The 13,436-nt window shown below is 53.5% G+C and overlaps 5 protein-coding genes across 5 annotated transcripts; all 5 read right to left on the bottom strand.

Moving 5' to 3' along the window:
• Positions 1-155: 155 nt before the first annotated feature.
• J4E87_004521 (uncharacterized protein) lies at positions 156-1,765 on the bottom strand (the record flags this gene model as incomplete). The annotated part of the gene is made up of 4 exons (XM_049376142.1): positions 156-326; positions 377-837; positions 884-1,194; positions 1,353-1,765. 4 exons carry the CDS (start codon positions 1,763-1,765, stop codon positions 156-158), a joined length of 1,356 nt encoding a protein of 451 aa, XP_049234351.1.
• A 1,687-nt stretch (positions 1,766-3,452) lies between these two features.
• J4E87_004520 (uncharacterized protein) lies at positions 3,453-4,843 on the bottom strand (the record flags this gene model as incomplete). The annotated part of the gene is made up of 3 exons (XM_049376141.1): positions 3,453-3,780; positions 3,844-4,304; positions 4,364-4,843. The coding sequence occupies 3 exons, from the start codon at positions 4,841-4,843 to the stop codon at positions 3,453-3,455; spliced, it is 1,269 nt and encodes a 422-aa protein (XP_049234350.1).
• A 1,516-nt stretch (positions 4,844-6,359) lies between these two features.
• J4E87_004519 (uncharacterized protein) lies at positions 6,360-8,006 on the bottom strand (the record flags this gene model as incomplete). The annotated part of the gene is made up of 1 exon (XM_049376140.1): positions 6,360-8,006. One exon carries the CDS (start codon positions 8,004-8,006, stop codon positions 6,360-6,362), a length of 1,647 nt encoding a protein of 548 aa, XP_049234349.1.
• A 2,016-nt stretch (positions 8,007-10,022) lies between these two features.
• On the bottom strand, positions 10,023-11,273 carry J4E87_004518 (uncharacterized protein; the record flags this gene model as incomplete). The annotated part of the gene is made up of 1 exon (XM_049376139.1): positions 10,023-11,273. The coding sequence occupies one exon, from the start codon at positions 11,271-11,273 to the stop codon at positions 10,023-10,025; it is 1,251 nt and encodes a 416-aa protein (XP_049234348.1).
• Positions 11,274-11,944: 671 nt separating this feature from the next.
• On the bottom strand, positions 11,945-12,425 carry J4E87_004517 (uncharacterized protein; the record flags this gene model as incomplete). The annotated part of the gene is made up of 1 exon (XM_049376138.1): positions 11,945-12,425. A coding segment is annotated over one exon (481 nt), but the record flags the coding sequence as incomplete, so codon positions are not given.
• Positions 12,426-13,436: the final 1,011 nt, after the last annotated feature.

Raw genomic sequence — 13,436 nt, 5'->3', positions numbered from 1 at the left:
TCATCATCGAAAAGGGCGGAACACGAAAATGTCGCGACTAGGCAGCACTCCAACAAAGGCGCATGTCGTAGAGAATGCATAAGACAAATGCATCGTGGTTTGGCTATGAATTACAAGAGAACGGGTAGTACCGTCGATGAGGGAAGCGTGCGCTCTCATGATGCTGCAACACCTCGTTCCCCGCAGTACTTCTCCACCTCTTTCCTCAGCGACTCGCGCTGGTGGTTGACTGTATCCATGATATCGCTGACACCATTGATCGTCTTGCAGTACTCAAACGTCTCAGCCATTTGCATGAGTACTGCTGTCAGCTGGTTGGGTAGCCACTATTACGCGTCAGTAAGAGCAAGGACCGTCAAGCCAAGGAAGCACTTACAGTCACGATCGGGCTGCCACCTGTCGCAGTCGGGTGCGAAGTGTGCTTGAGGATGTACTCGCGGGTGAAGCACCAATGCCGCCAGCGGAAGTCGCGAACTTGGTCAAGAGCTTGGAGATAGAGCGCGGCTGACACGGAGTCGCCTTTCGCAAACTCGCGCACGCCCGACTGCTGAGCGCAATCACGAACAGCCTCCAAGAACTCGCGGTGATTGCCAGGACGGTACTGGCGGAAGTCCTTCAGGATATCTGTAAGAGGTGTCTCTGGCATCTGGACCTGAAGCAGGTTGTCGCACATGGGAATCATGCTGTCGTTGGCACCAGACTCGCCGCGGAAAGACATTGGCTCTTCGCTCACGCCCTCGTATATGACACCGTTGGGAAACATGGACTGTGAGGTGATGCCGAAGATGAACGTACGGAAGTTGGTATAGCCTTGCGGCTTGCTGCGGTTCCACATGGCTAATCTCGTCAGTCGTGAATTCACGCACCCAAGCAATGCACTTACTGTTCATGACGGGGTTGACGTTCCTGAGACCGCCCACCAGAGTACGAAGTCCGTCGTTGAACCGCTCTCGATCCTTGGCCAAACAGCTTTCAAGCATTTCGGAAGCACCTGTGACAAGCGCACCAGACTCCTTGACCATAGCTATGTGGACGAGAACGAAGCCTGCCTCAGATGAGGTGGGATCCAAACCATGCTCGAAAGCTCGGATCAGGCGAAGGTTGTCGTACTCTAGGCCCCGCGATGGATCTTCCAGACGGTAGTTGAAGAGCGCATACGACCCAGCATACTCCATGAAGGGCTTAAATCCAGCACTGCGCACGCGAAAATGTCAGCCATTTCATCTACCCTATGACGTATTGTGGAAGTGACTTCGTGGCCATGTTCTGTTTGGAAGTTGCCATGCCAAGCTAAGGAGACAAGGACATAAGACCAGCACCACATAACGATAGGAGAAAGCTTTGACACTTACATATCAGCAACCTTAACGATGGGTAGTGCGATACATCTCGGCAGCGACTGCCGACCCAAACCGTACTCCTCTCCTCTTACATGCCTCTCATGGCAAGGCTCGAAGAGATATGCAGAAGCCAAGAAAGAGTAGTCACGATACAGGGCGTTCATGACAACCAGGTCATCGCGATACTTCTCTACCTCCGGGGTAAGGTCAGGAAGCTCCTTGAGTACGGTGTCGCCGAAGGTGAAGTTGGCAAGTAGACCTGGCTCCCCTGACAGTGTCTTGATGGGCATGCGTTGCAAGATAGACTCAAGAGCAGCGAACTCCTTTGGTAGTTCAACGATGGGTTCTTGACGAGGAAGGAAGCCTCGTGTGGTGGAGACCATGAAGGCGGGGAGGGTGCGGTCTTCAGGACGGGTGTCCTTCATGACAGGGAAGTCAAAAGTCGAAGAAGACATAGTGCAAAGAGGTAGCGAAGAGAGACAGAAGTCAAAGATGCTGAAGGTGTTCAGGCCTTGATGTTGGAGAACTTGTCCGAGCGCCGAATGTTGGAGTTGGAGTGGATTGAAACTTCTGTCAACAGCGAAGGCGACCACGAGCTTATATCCTACGAGGCCGGAATCAAAACCGGCCACGGAAAACCACCGGCCTCGTCAAGATAAGACGTACGTAATGGCTAGATCGCTTGTCTGCATCAGCAGACTCTGACCCGAAGACATCCTGCGATGCCCGGCCTCGATCCAGAGCTTCCCCCTGATATCCTCGATGAGTTGGGAGGGTAGGCTCGTCGCCGCCAAGACTTGGGTCAAGCAGAGGAAGAGGGCGAAGGTACCGCAACGGAGGCTACTTGCATAATTGCTTGGGTGATCTCTGGAATATTCGAATCGAATTTCCATCACGCTTTCAATTTTCTTTTCGCAACGAAGGAGACGCGCAACTAGTGATCCAGTCTCTATTCATGAAGTCTATAACTTATTACTATCGACTGGAAGTTAACATCAAAACATCGTTATATCTATTGCGACACTCGAAACCCTTTTGTATTATGGAACATAAGCTCTCAGCTATTTAAGGCAACTACAACAACTCTCTTCTTGCCAGCCCTCAGACGCATCCATCACGATGCCGACTACGGCGGTGACAACGCCATCTAAGTCGGCCCGATCGACACCATCGCACACCAGAATGGCCAACACACGTACAGTAGCGCTGGAAACGATTCGCAGCATCTACAACTAATCACCGCCCAGAGTTTACTTGACGACACACGACATGCCTCTGTAACGGTGTTCGGTGACCATCACGAGTGCCTAACAGCGGCTCGGTTGGGAGCCAACCAGAAAAACTACCGAAAAGAAGGGCCGCGGAGAGCCGCAGAATCGGCCCAACATGCGCCTCTGGTGGGTCTGATCTGACTGCTGTGATTGGTCTGGCCGGAATTGTACCTCGACTCCAACATCAGATGCATCAACAAATTGTTACCTTTATACACATGAAACAGGTTGAAACTAGACTAGCTTATTGGAAGATGATCTTGAATGCCTCCTGGATGCATTTCAAGTTTTGATTTAAGAGTTCAGCACCTTCTGCAGCCGGTAAACGACATTGCTACACCAGATGTTGTTAATTCCGGCCTCGTATTCCTGCTTGCTGAGAGACCTCACTAGTTCGTTACTACCGTTCAGAGTAGACGCAGGGGGGCAGAAGCGCACTGATAACGATTTTCCCAGTGCACGCCCTACCACGCCCTACAACGGAGTGGACCCCGCGGTACTGTGCAACGTTCTCTGGCTCAACGTCATGGTTCTGATGCTGCGAAGTCGCCTGTTTTTCCTCATCGCGCCCAAAGATTCGATAATCACGAAGCAGACATGTTTTGCAACGAGACAGAGACATTTGAAACGATTATAGTATTAGAGAGTGGTCACCAACTACGCTCTAGCACTCCAGCTTGCTCATTATCGCATTTTTGCTTCATGACAACTGTGCCTGCTAAGGAAACCACCTCAAAGAAATCTAAGTGGTATGCCATCTATGCGTGCGCATTTATATGCAGGCTCTTGTCTCAACCCGTAACCGTCGAATCCCACTCTCCACCGCTCCCTCATTCTTACTCTAGACAAGCGCAGCCGCAACACCCATAGCACCAGCAACAGCCATGCCCGCACCGGGCAGCATCGCCATCGCAGCACCAGTATAAGTCTCCATAGGCGAGCCGGTAGTCGTAGCGTCGACGCCGGAGGTAGCTGTCGCAACAGCAGCAACAGTCTTGAGGAGCTCAGGTGTGGTCGTGTAGGTCATAAGATCACCACCGAAAGCGAGAGAAGCGCTAGAGAAGGGGAGTTCAGAGACGGAAGATGCGCCTTCGAAAGCAACGCGGTCGGATGCCGGGGCAGATGGCTCGAGAGAAGCGCGGTCGAAAGGAGCGAGAGGGTTGAGGACACTAGACATGGAATGTTAGTACGTGTGAGTGAGTGAGATGTGGAGGGAAAAGGAGAAGACCAACCCATCAATAACATGCGCCACCCCATTAAAAAGAATACTATTAGCAAACACAATCTCCGCGCCATTAACCCACGCCCTCCCATCCTCCGTTACCGTAAACACCAACTCCTCGCCCTGCAGACTCTTTACCGACACATTACCCAGCGCAGTCGAGAAAATAACATTACTAGGAATGATGTGGTACTTGAGCACCTCCTGCAGCGTCGCCTGGTCCGCGGATTCAAGCACAGAGCCAATGGATTCGAAGGCCTCGTTGGTGGGCACGAAGATGGTGAAGTCGGAGATGTTGAGGCCGGTGGCTGAGGGGCTGGAGAGGCCGAAGTCGATGGCGAGTTGGGCGGCTTCGAGGGCGGCGTTCATGGCGAAGTAGCCGGAGCGGTAGGTGAAGAGTTGGAAGGGCGCGCCGAAGGAGAGGACCGTGTCGATTTTGTGGATTGTTATGCCTGGGCCGAGCATGATGTCCTGGGGGGTTGGGTTAGTATCGTTGGTAAGGAACTGGGTGTGTAATGATGGATACTTACAGCTTCAGTGACGGTAGAGATGGTTTGTTCTCCAGAGATGACACAGACGTCTTCTCCATTCTTGACGAGCTCGTTGTAGGCTCCGCCCGTAAAGTTGGAGAAAGGCTGGATTTCGTTCACGTACGAACTGTCGAGGAGTGTCTGTGCAAAGGTTGGGATATCGGTGATGACACTAGCCGGGTAGACGCCCTTGAAGACGTGGTTGGCGAGTAGGGCGCCGATAGCAATGGTGTCGTTCTTGTTCTCAATGGCCTGGCCCTCGGGTACATCGCGTGGTACGGCTGCGAATGCATCGTTGGTAGGAGCGAAGATGGTGATGTTGGAGGCCGCGGATAGTGTGTCTGCAAGGCCATCTACAAGGCCGACGAGCTCGAGTAGAGTGCTGAGGTCGGGTTGTGAAGCCAGGAGTGCGCCAATGTCGCCTTGGGCTACGCTGGTGCCTGCCAGAATGGCATAAGAGAGGACTTGAGATGGACGCATGGTGAGCGTTGGAGAGCGTAGATGCGATGAGACGTGATGTGTTGGAGAGGACCCTACTTCGTAGGCTTCGAAACTTGAACGGGAAGTGAGGTGCTGGAGAAAATATTGCTTGAAGGCCCCGAAGTTGAAGATGCAATGCTGTGATATCGTCCTCAACCCTAAGGACAAGGCTCTCTTATACCTCTTCCCTCCCCATGATCCAGACTACACCCAACCTCTCCATCCACCACTGCACCCTCATCTCACTCACCGGTTACCCATTCCTGCGTGCTTACTTCCATGACATCTTCGACTTCTGCCAGCCAAGACCTGGCATTTCGTATCCGGCAGTGCACGATCAATGCAACCTGTGGCAAATATAGCACCGCCCTGCTCTACCTCCACTGCAAAGCCATGTTACTAGGCACTTTGAGGTCATCGACTCATAATGACTAGGTAGCTTGAATCCAGAAGTGCACGATCAAGGCAGCATGCTCCAAATATAGCATCACCATCCACCTCCGGCATCGTGATGGCTTCACTAGAACACCTAGGCACTCTTGACGTTCTCAAGCCAAGCATCTGCTTGATCTGCCAGCCCTATGCCTTGCCTTCCCAGTGTACGATGTGGCGAATCAGCAGGGGCGGCAGTGCGGGAGCGTGCATACCGGTATCCACTTGTCGTGCTGCCAACAACCGTCGCTAAACACACGATAGGGCTAGGGTGGACGGCAGGAACTCGCCAGAAGTCGTGGGTAAATGTACTTGGGGAGGTCCCCAAAAATAACGTTGTGGCGTTGTGGGTGGAGGGTGGAGGGTGCTTGTGCAAGGCGAGGGTTGCGATGGGAGGAGACCTCGGGAGGGTGAGGGGGGTGAAAATGTAAGCGAGAGGGTGCTAGGTGTTGCGATAGCTCGCTGCTCGCCTGATGACGCTAGACTACAAAGAGTAGTATTCTTTGGTGGCAGTTGTTTCGATGCGCTCTGTATACAGTACTTGGGTACTGCAGCGACCTCAACGGACGTATACACCAGGTAACTGCTGAAGAAGAGCGGCACCACATCACCGCGACACATAGTGAAGCAACGAGCATCAGCGCATGGCGTTTTCTCATGCAGGAACGGAGAATCCTCCATACCATCATTAGCGTACGCGGACGAGACAGCGGACTTTAGCCAGGTTGCCTACTGCGAGATTGCGCATCAGCTGAGTGTGTATTCGAACATCTATGCGCGACAACTACATCATCAGACAGCAGGACACCAAATCGCAACCACAGAGAACCATTTCCGTGTATTTGGAACGTCATCTCATCAAGCATGCATCAGGCGAAAAAACACCGATGCAGGATGGCTGACAGCCAAAACGTGGCTTACCACGCTTATGCATGCGACATGCGGCAGCAAGCATCCATGGACATATGCACCAATCAACAACAACACGACGGATGAATTGATCGACACCAACGGCCAAAGTTCGCCGTCCCATCTAACTTCAAAAGGCGTTGCAATTCTATAAGATACCACCGTATAACGCGATTTAGTTAACTAGATTTGCCTCGTACCGCTGCAGAATAGCCGTGTAATCATTATACCACTGCTCCAGCCAACTCGTCGCATCGAACATACGCGTGGTGAAGCAACTCAACGTAGGATCTAGGACCTTCATGTACATGACCAGATTGCGCATTTTTAGTCCAAATTCTTCAATGCGGAAACAGTTGTTCGGGAGGCACTGGCCGTACGTGTTGGCGGGGTCGGTCGAAGCCACCATGACGGTGACGAGGACGAAAAGCGAGTATATGACTGTGGGTGCGAAGCAGAATGATGGGAAATTAACAAGCAGAGCTGGGTCCATTTCTGCGGCCGTGTCGAGGACGGCATGGCAGTTCTGAACGAGAGCTTCGAGAGATGCTTTGAGAGGCGCGATGATGATGGTAGGTTTGGGGAAGTCCTTGACGGGTATGCGGCCGGGGATGAAGGGCGCTGCGAAGGAAGCTTTGTTCGTGGGTGTGTGCAGCACGAGCTCGTACAGGTGGACCATGGCTGCGTGCCACCATACTTTGAGCGTCTGAGATGTTGCAAGACTGGGTGGGATATGAGCGACCCATGCTTCGAGCTTGTTCTTCATCGTCTCGATTACGGCATACGTGTTGTAATCGTTGCCGTCTACAAACGTAGCGATCTGGCAGAGGTATAGTTGATTGGAAATCTCCTGGTCCAGTTGCGTAATGCGGACGAGCTGACAGAGTAGCATGTCAGAAGCATCTCCTTGGCTTTCGAGGTACAACAGACACTCCTCGTGGTAAGCGTTCCATGGGTATGGATTCGGCCTGCGCGTACTGATCGACGAGCTTGAGAGTGCCATGTAGCAGGCTAGCCAGGTACGTCGTGCTTCCAGCGATCCCGCGTCCTGATGCCGGCAGAAGTAGGCTGGGGGAGTGGGCTGCAGCGAGTTTCCCGCGATGCCCACATCGATGGCCATGTCGGCGGCTAGCTGCAGGATCTGGTAACAACTGCCCATTAGACCTCTTCGCGGAAGCTTGTTCCAGTACGTGGCTATGAGCAGCGCCTGCACAAGTTCCAGTGATCTTTGTCCTCTGCCTAAAACTTCTTCGCCGAGGACGTGCATCGATTCGCGAATTATCTCATCGTGCGTTTCAAGATCTAAGCCTTGCGCCTCCTGCGTAGTTGTGTATGCTACGATGCAGAGAAGTAGGATGGGGGCTTTTGTCCGGAGATATTCGAGATCCCCGGAAAGGCGTATGACGGGCCATGCCGATCCCGCTCGGTGCGCATAGAGTTGAACAAGGTGCTGTTGCTGGATAGTTGAGATGCGCGCGTCAAGGAATGACAAGATGGCTTCGTAGTGGTTGTCTGTTAGGCTACCGGGCGACCGGCCTAGCGTGTTGGTGGAGAGTCCGCCAGGGGAGCGACTTGGCGTTGGGCTGTTGTTGCTCTGTTTCTGAAGCAGATTGCTGAGTTCTTGAATTTGCGCCTCTAGTTCTTGGATGCGGTTGCGCTGGAGGCGCGGTGCTGCAGGGACGCATTCCAGGTTGTTGCGGGTGCATCTTTCGCAGCTTGCCGCGTCAGGATTGGTGCTAATGTCGCACTTGATCTTTAGACGATGGCACTCTTCACAAGCGCGAAGACGCTTCCTCATGGTCTTGTCTTCTTGTTTAGCCATGATAGAGGTATCCAGCTGTAGTCTATCGTGGGGCTCTGTCTATGACAAAGTGACTTTACGCCCCGGGAAAGCGCGCTTGGTTCATGACTGCAGGTGGCTGTGCCGTATACCAGTACCAATACAGCGTGGCGTTTTGGAGACGGTATTCGTCCGGATGGCCCGGTATGTCAGTTGATTCAGATTTAGTGGAGGTGAGAGCTGGATGAGAGCATTCGAAGCTGTTCCTCGAGAGTTGTACCTTTCGTTGCCATCTTTCGGCATGGACTTGCCGGTCAGCTGAAATTGCAGAAGGCGGACAAGTTGCCTGATTGGGTCTTGCCAATTCTGCCATGGAGATAGACGGACTTACTGCATCGTCATGGCATTGTCGAAGTTTGCCTGTTAGTATGACCAAACCAATGGCTCCATGCCAGAATATACGGCATTGACCACTTGGTGTAGTATACACGGTCGATCACGACAGCGAGTACGCGATACTTGTTTGAGCGATAGAATGCGAGATACCGTACGTACGGTACCTCTCACGCGATCATCGGAAAGCAGGCCAGGGTATCGGTATCGCTCTCTGAGCACATAAAGGCAAGAACAGACGCGTATATCGAGAAATTCATATCGATGGCTAGCATGTCAAAGTAGCAGACCATCTACACCCCCACGGGCACAGCACCTCCCCCACTCCCCCAGACGAAGCTTGCTCGAAACAAGCTTGGCGGCCAAGACCCCGCACGCTTACCCTTCCCCAGCCTATCGCCATCACCACTCTGCCCAACTTTGCGCCGCGGCTGATACTGGCGCGCCCGCGCAAGGGAGGCGTCGTCGTGCCATGCCATCTCTCCCATTGCACCCTTCCCTAGGTCACCACCGACATCTCCCCATCTCCATCTCCACCCCATCAATCCCGCAATGAAGCCCCCAAAGTCACTCCTCAGCCGCCTCCCCGGCATACGCTGGACACCCACCGACATCCCTTCCTCCACCTCCCCGTCGACCCCGAAGCCTAAAAGCCGGAACCCGTTTTCGCTCAAGACCTCGCCGCCAGAACATGGCACTGTGCGCCCGCGCGCATCCACCATCAGTCTAACGTCGCAACCGGATGTCGATATGGATGCGCGCACGCACGCGCAGGGCCAGAGCGACTTCTTCACGCGCTTGCCGCTTGAGCTGCGGGAATTGGTATACGAACATGTCATGGGCGCGGAGATTGTGCATCTGACACTGAGCACGAAGAAGAAGCGGTTTGGCCATTTCCTGTGTGACAGCGAGGGAGATGGCGGGCGGGAGTACATGTGTCGCGTGCTGGTGTTTGGGAAGAAGGGCGCGAGATTGTATCCTGGTGGGCCGACTGTGTTGAGGGCTTGTAGGCGGATGTATGTGTTCTCCTCCCACTCCCCATCGCAATCGCAATCACAATGGCATTGTGGAGACTGACTGTATTCTGCAATCTAGGTACTCGGAAGCGATCTCGTATCTGTATCGTGCACATACATTTTCCCTCCTCCATATCACGCACCTACTCTACCTCCCGGCTTCGATCCCACAACCGCGCCTCAATTCGATTCGCACGCTACATCTGCGCTGGGCTATCCGCGCGCTGCCTTATATGAGTCGCGGTCCTTCAAATCGCGTCGTGTACCGCGACGATACCGCGAATTGGGAGAAAGCGTGGACGATAATAGCGAATATGCAGGGATTGAGGCATCTTCGGGTAATTTTGATGGATCCTAGCCCGCAATGGCTCTGGCAGAGCGAGTGGATGGAGGTAGAGGATATGCTGCTGGATAGTGTGAGGATGGTGACGAAGCCACGCGACGCTATTGTGGTGCTGCCGTATCCGAGTTGTAGGACGGACTGGGATATGGGGGAGAGTACGGTAAAGCTAAGGATCTTCGGCAACGCAAGCGATGCTTCGGAGGATGTCAAGTAAGACAAGATCACTTTGGTTTATTGCGAGCGAGGTCATTTGAGCGATGTATGATATATTTCTTCCTTGTTAGGATCTATATAAGGCTGTGTCGCCTACAACCCCATGCAGTTGGCATAGTAGGTTACTGAGGCCGGCCAATCCGAAAACATACCAATGATGTGCACATCCTTCGCCAGTACATCGAGCACGTCGTACATGTCGCCATCGTTGTTGGTCCGGTTGGCAACGTACTGGTAGTAGTAACCACCACCATCGATCTGCAGCCATCCACCGCGCTCAAACGACCACGCGATGATGTCCAAGTTGTGTTCCTGGCAAGCGATGGCGTACTCGGAAGGTACAATCTTGTTGTCATCATCCAACTTGGTCAGAGCGAACATAGCGGGCGCCATAATCTTGACGCCACGAGCAGCGAGCTCAGGGATGCTGGCAGTGGCATTGGCGTAGCCCTCGGGAGTATCAACGCGCTCGTCGAGGTACACAGCCTGAATACCAAATTCAGGCTCATTGTCGATCCAGTAGAAGACGTCGTCGGGCAGGAAAGACTGCAGCCAAACACGGCTCGGATCGATCTCGTACTCGCGGAACTTGTCGACTAGATCTTGAGCATACGCTTCCTGTGTGTATCCATCGAAAGGCATCTCAACCTCGGGTGTCTTGAGCTCAGGCGCGTACTTCAGACCCCAGCTGTCGACCAGGGGAATGTAATCGTCGACCGTCATGAGCTTGGGGCAGTCTTGCGCGTATAGATCGGAGCGGAAGTAGGGTGTGCCGTCCATGTATTCCTCTACCGTGGTGCCGTTGGGGTTGAAGCCATCCATCTTGCCGCAAAGAGTGCCGAACTCTTCCAAGGTGATGTCCGAGGTGCAGCACTTGACCGACGCAGCAGTGCCATTTGCGGAGGGCGAGAAGGGGATCGTGCACTTCTCGGCGAGTGTAGTGTTGAGGATGTTGGTCGTGGTGTGCAAGTCGCATTGGGCGTGGCGGCAGACAAGCTGCTTGTCTTTGGTGAACGCAACATCGCATTCGATCAGGCCAGCACCCATGCGATGCGCAGCCTTGTAACTCTGAAGAGTGTGCTCGGGGAATTGAAGCGGCGCTCCACGATGCGCAAGAACAAAGTCCGAGGTCTTGAACTCTTGCTCCGAGCAGCTCTCCAGCTTCTCCTTCAACGGACTCTCGTCCATGTTGTCGACGAGGTAGTAAGGCCGGACGCCGACTTGGACGTTAAACTTGCTGTGCCCATGGCCATGACCATAGCCGTCTCCACGGGGAGCAACAACAGGTACAGCGGCAGCGGACGCGAGTCCGACGAGGACGGAGGTAGCAATGAAAGAGCGCATCGTGAGCAGATCTCAACCCCGAAGTATCCGGGAACCTGCAAGAGCGAACGGTTCCTGCAGGACAAGCATCCTGGCGGCCATGTCGCTTCTTATCTGCGCCGGGAAAAGGCCAGAGCTGTACAACACCTCGGATAGATCAAAGACGCCGAAGTACAGGACGCCGCACGGCTCGAGGTGTTCGAGCTGAGCTGCTCAGCTACTGCACGTGGTGGAGCTACCCTAGCTCGAAGCTCTTGGCTGTGCATGATGGCGGACGGAGCACGAGATGGTTGTGGAAAGCTACACGGGACGAGTTAGATCGCCAAGCTGCCAAGTCCACGCCGCCTGTCACGTTGATCAACGATGCGATAAGATACGCGCGCCGGCACAGCGGGCGGAGCAAGACCTATTCAAGCCGCTCGTGGGAGCTTGGGTGCATGGTTCCTGTGCGTCACCGTCATGTTGTGTCTTGGCTGCGTTTTGCTTCTTGAGTCTTGTACTCCGAGTCTCCGACCAGGCGGTGACTTTGGCCCATCGTTAATCCGATTGGCCTTTCCAAGGTCGGTGTATCCCCTCGGCTTGAGTTTTGAGAAGTCCCATAAGTCTTGTTGGCATTCGTAATACTCCACAGCCATTCCCGAGAAGCTGCCGTCCGTGTGATTAAGATCGTCCGAGAATCGTCCCTGGACGCGTCAGGACGCGCTACTTTCCTGGTCGTCCCTCTCTGGTAGCTGAAAGACGCAGTTGGATCCGCCGGTATCGATATCAGTCGAGCATCGCCAATTCGGAAGAGTGATGACGAAGTCTCTTGGAGCCGTGATTTTCTTGACCGGCTGCAAAATCTCCTTGTTGTTCTGTTCCCAGAATTCACCATAACATCCCTGCCAGAGGTCGAGACAGAAGTACAACTTGATGTGCAATTTCTTGAGACCAGTCATCTTACTGAGCCCATCCCACAGTCTGTACCACTCAACTCGGTGATGCGCAGGCATCAAGTTGACTTGGAAGTATTGATTGCGATCAAGGTCCCATTCGATATTGAGATTGCTGATTTGCTTGATGCGTTGGGGCTGAAAGAAGTAGCAGAGATAGCCTGCTGTTGGAAAGTCTTCCAAGTCCGTGGACATGAAGAATTCGTTGCTTTTGTAAAGATACTCAATAGCTTCAGAATAGCTAGAGGGGTTGTAAGCCAGACATGTACTGCGACTGCAACTGACTCGACTTACATCTGCCGACACGTTCTTAGAAGAGGGAGTGCCAATTGTAGCTTCTGGCTGGGTGAACAAGGCATGTAGCAAAGGCAATTTCGAAGTGTGCACCTTCGCGTCAATAGTTTTCCGTCCAAAACTGAAGCATGTATTGTTTGTTCTCCCAGAGCCATCTCATAGATCATGCGCCGAATCTCCAACGGCAGTTTGTTCAGAAGCGCTGAGCGAGGCTGGGCCAGCGTCTTTTGGTCCTCTTGTAAGTCCCCTGATATGGAAAGTGCGCGTCTGCGAGGTGTAGGCATCGTTGGTAGTACTATCTCGTGCGAGAGATTTCGTCTTCTGCCATGTCGACCAGGGCTCAGGAATACTAGCAGGCAACAGATGCATGGCGCGCAAACTGTCCACATGAGGCATTTGGATGTCTGCCAGACCACTGTTCGTAGGCAATTGCCCGTCTTTCTTCCAGCATTCTCCAGCTTGCTCCGGAATCGATTTGGCATTGTCGTGTTGAGAAGGAGTCGCGATAGTCGTCAAGGATGGCGATGACGATGACGACCTCCGTGGCGCACGAGCAGGCGGGTGAATGGCCGCGGAAAGCTCTCTGGCATCTGCAACGCCGCGATTGATGAACAAGGAGCTCTTCTCATTTGTCGATGCTACCTTAGTGGCGTCTCAGTCGTCGTCGAGACTGGAAGAGAGAGGCTACCTGGAGTGATCGTTATGACCTGTGGCGCAGCCATGGCCCCACTTAGCGGGCAGCCACGATGACGATGACGTACTGCGACCACACGGAGTACCAGACACTGAGGCTCTCTTTGCGCGCCGTTCACATACACATCTCACATCTCATGGGCTTCGTATTCTTGACGTATGTAAGTTCCTTTAAATACGCTGAATTTCTACCAGGAACGAAAGGCGCTCCAAGCTTCCAAGGTTGCTGCGCAAATCACCCCAAGTGCGCCTCCGCTTCTATCTC

Source organism: Alternaria ethzedia, assembly GCF_023757985.1.
Source record: "Alternaria ethzedia strain BMP 0044 chromosome Unknown scaffold_8, whole genome shotgun sequence".
Taxonomy (NCBI): domain Eukaryota; kingdom Fungi; phylum Ascomycota; class Dothideomycetes; order Pleosporales; family Pleosporaceae; genus Alternaria; species Alternaria ethzedia.
Note: the sequence above shows the minus strand (reverse complement) of the source record. Positions and strands in the feature narration are given on the sequence as shown.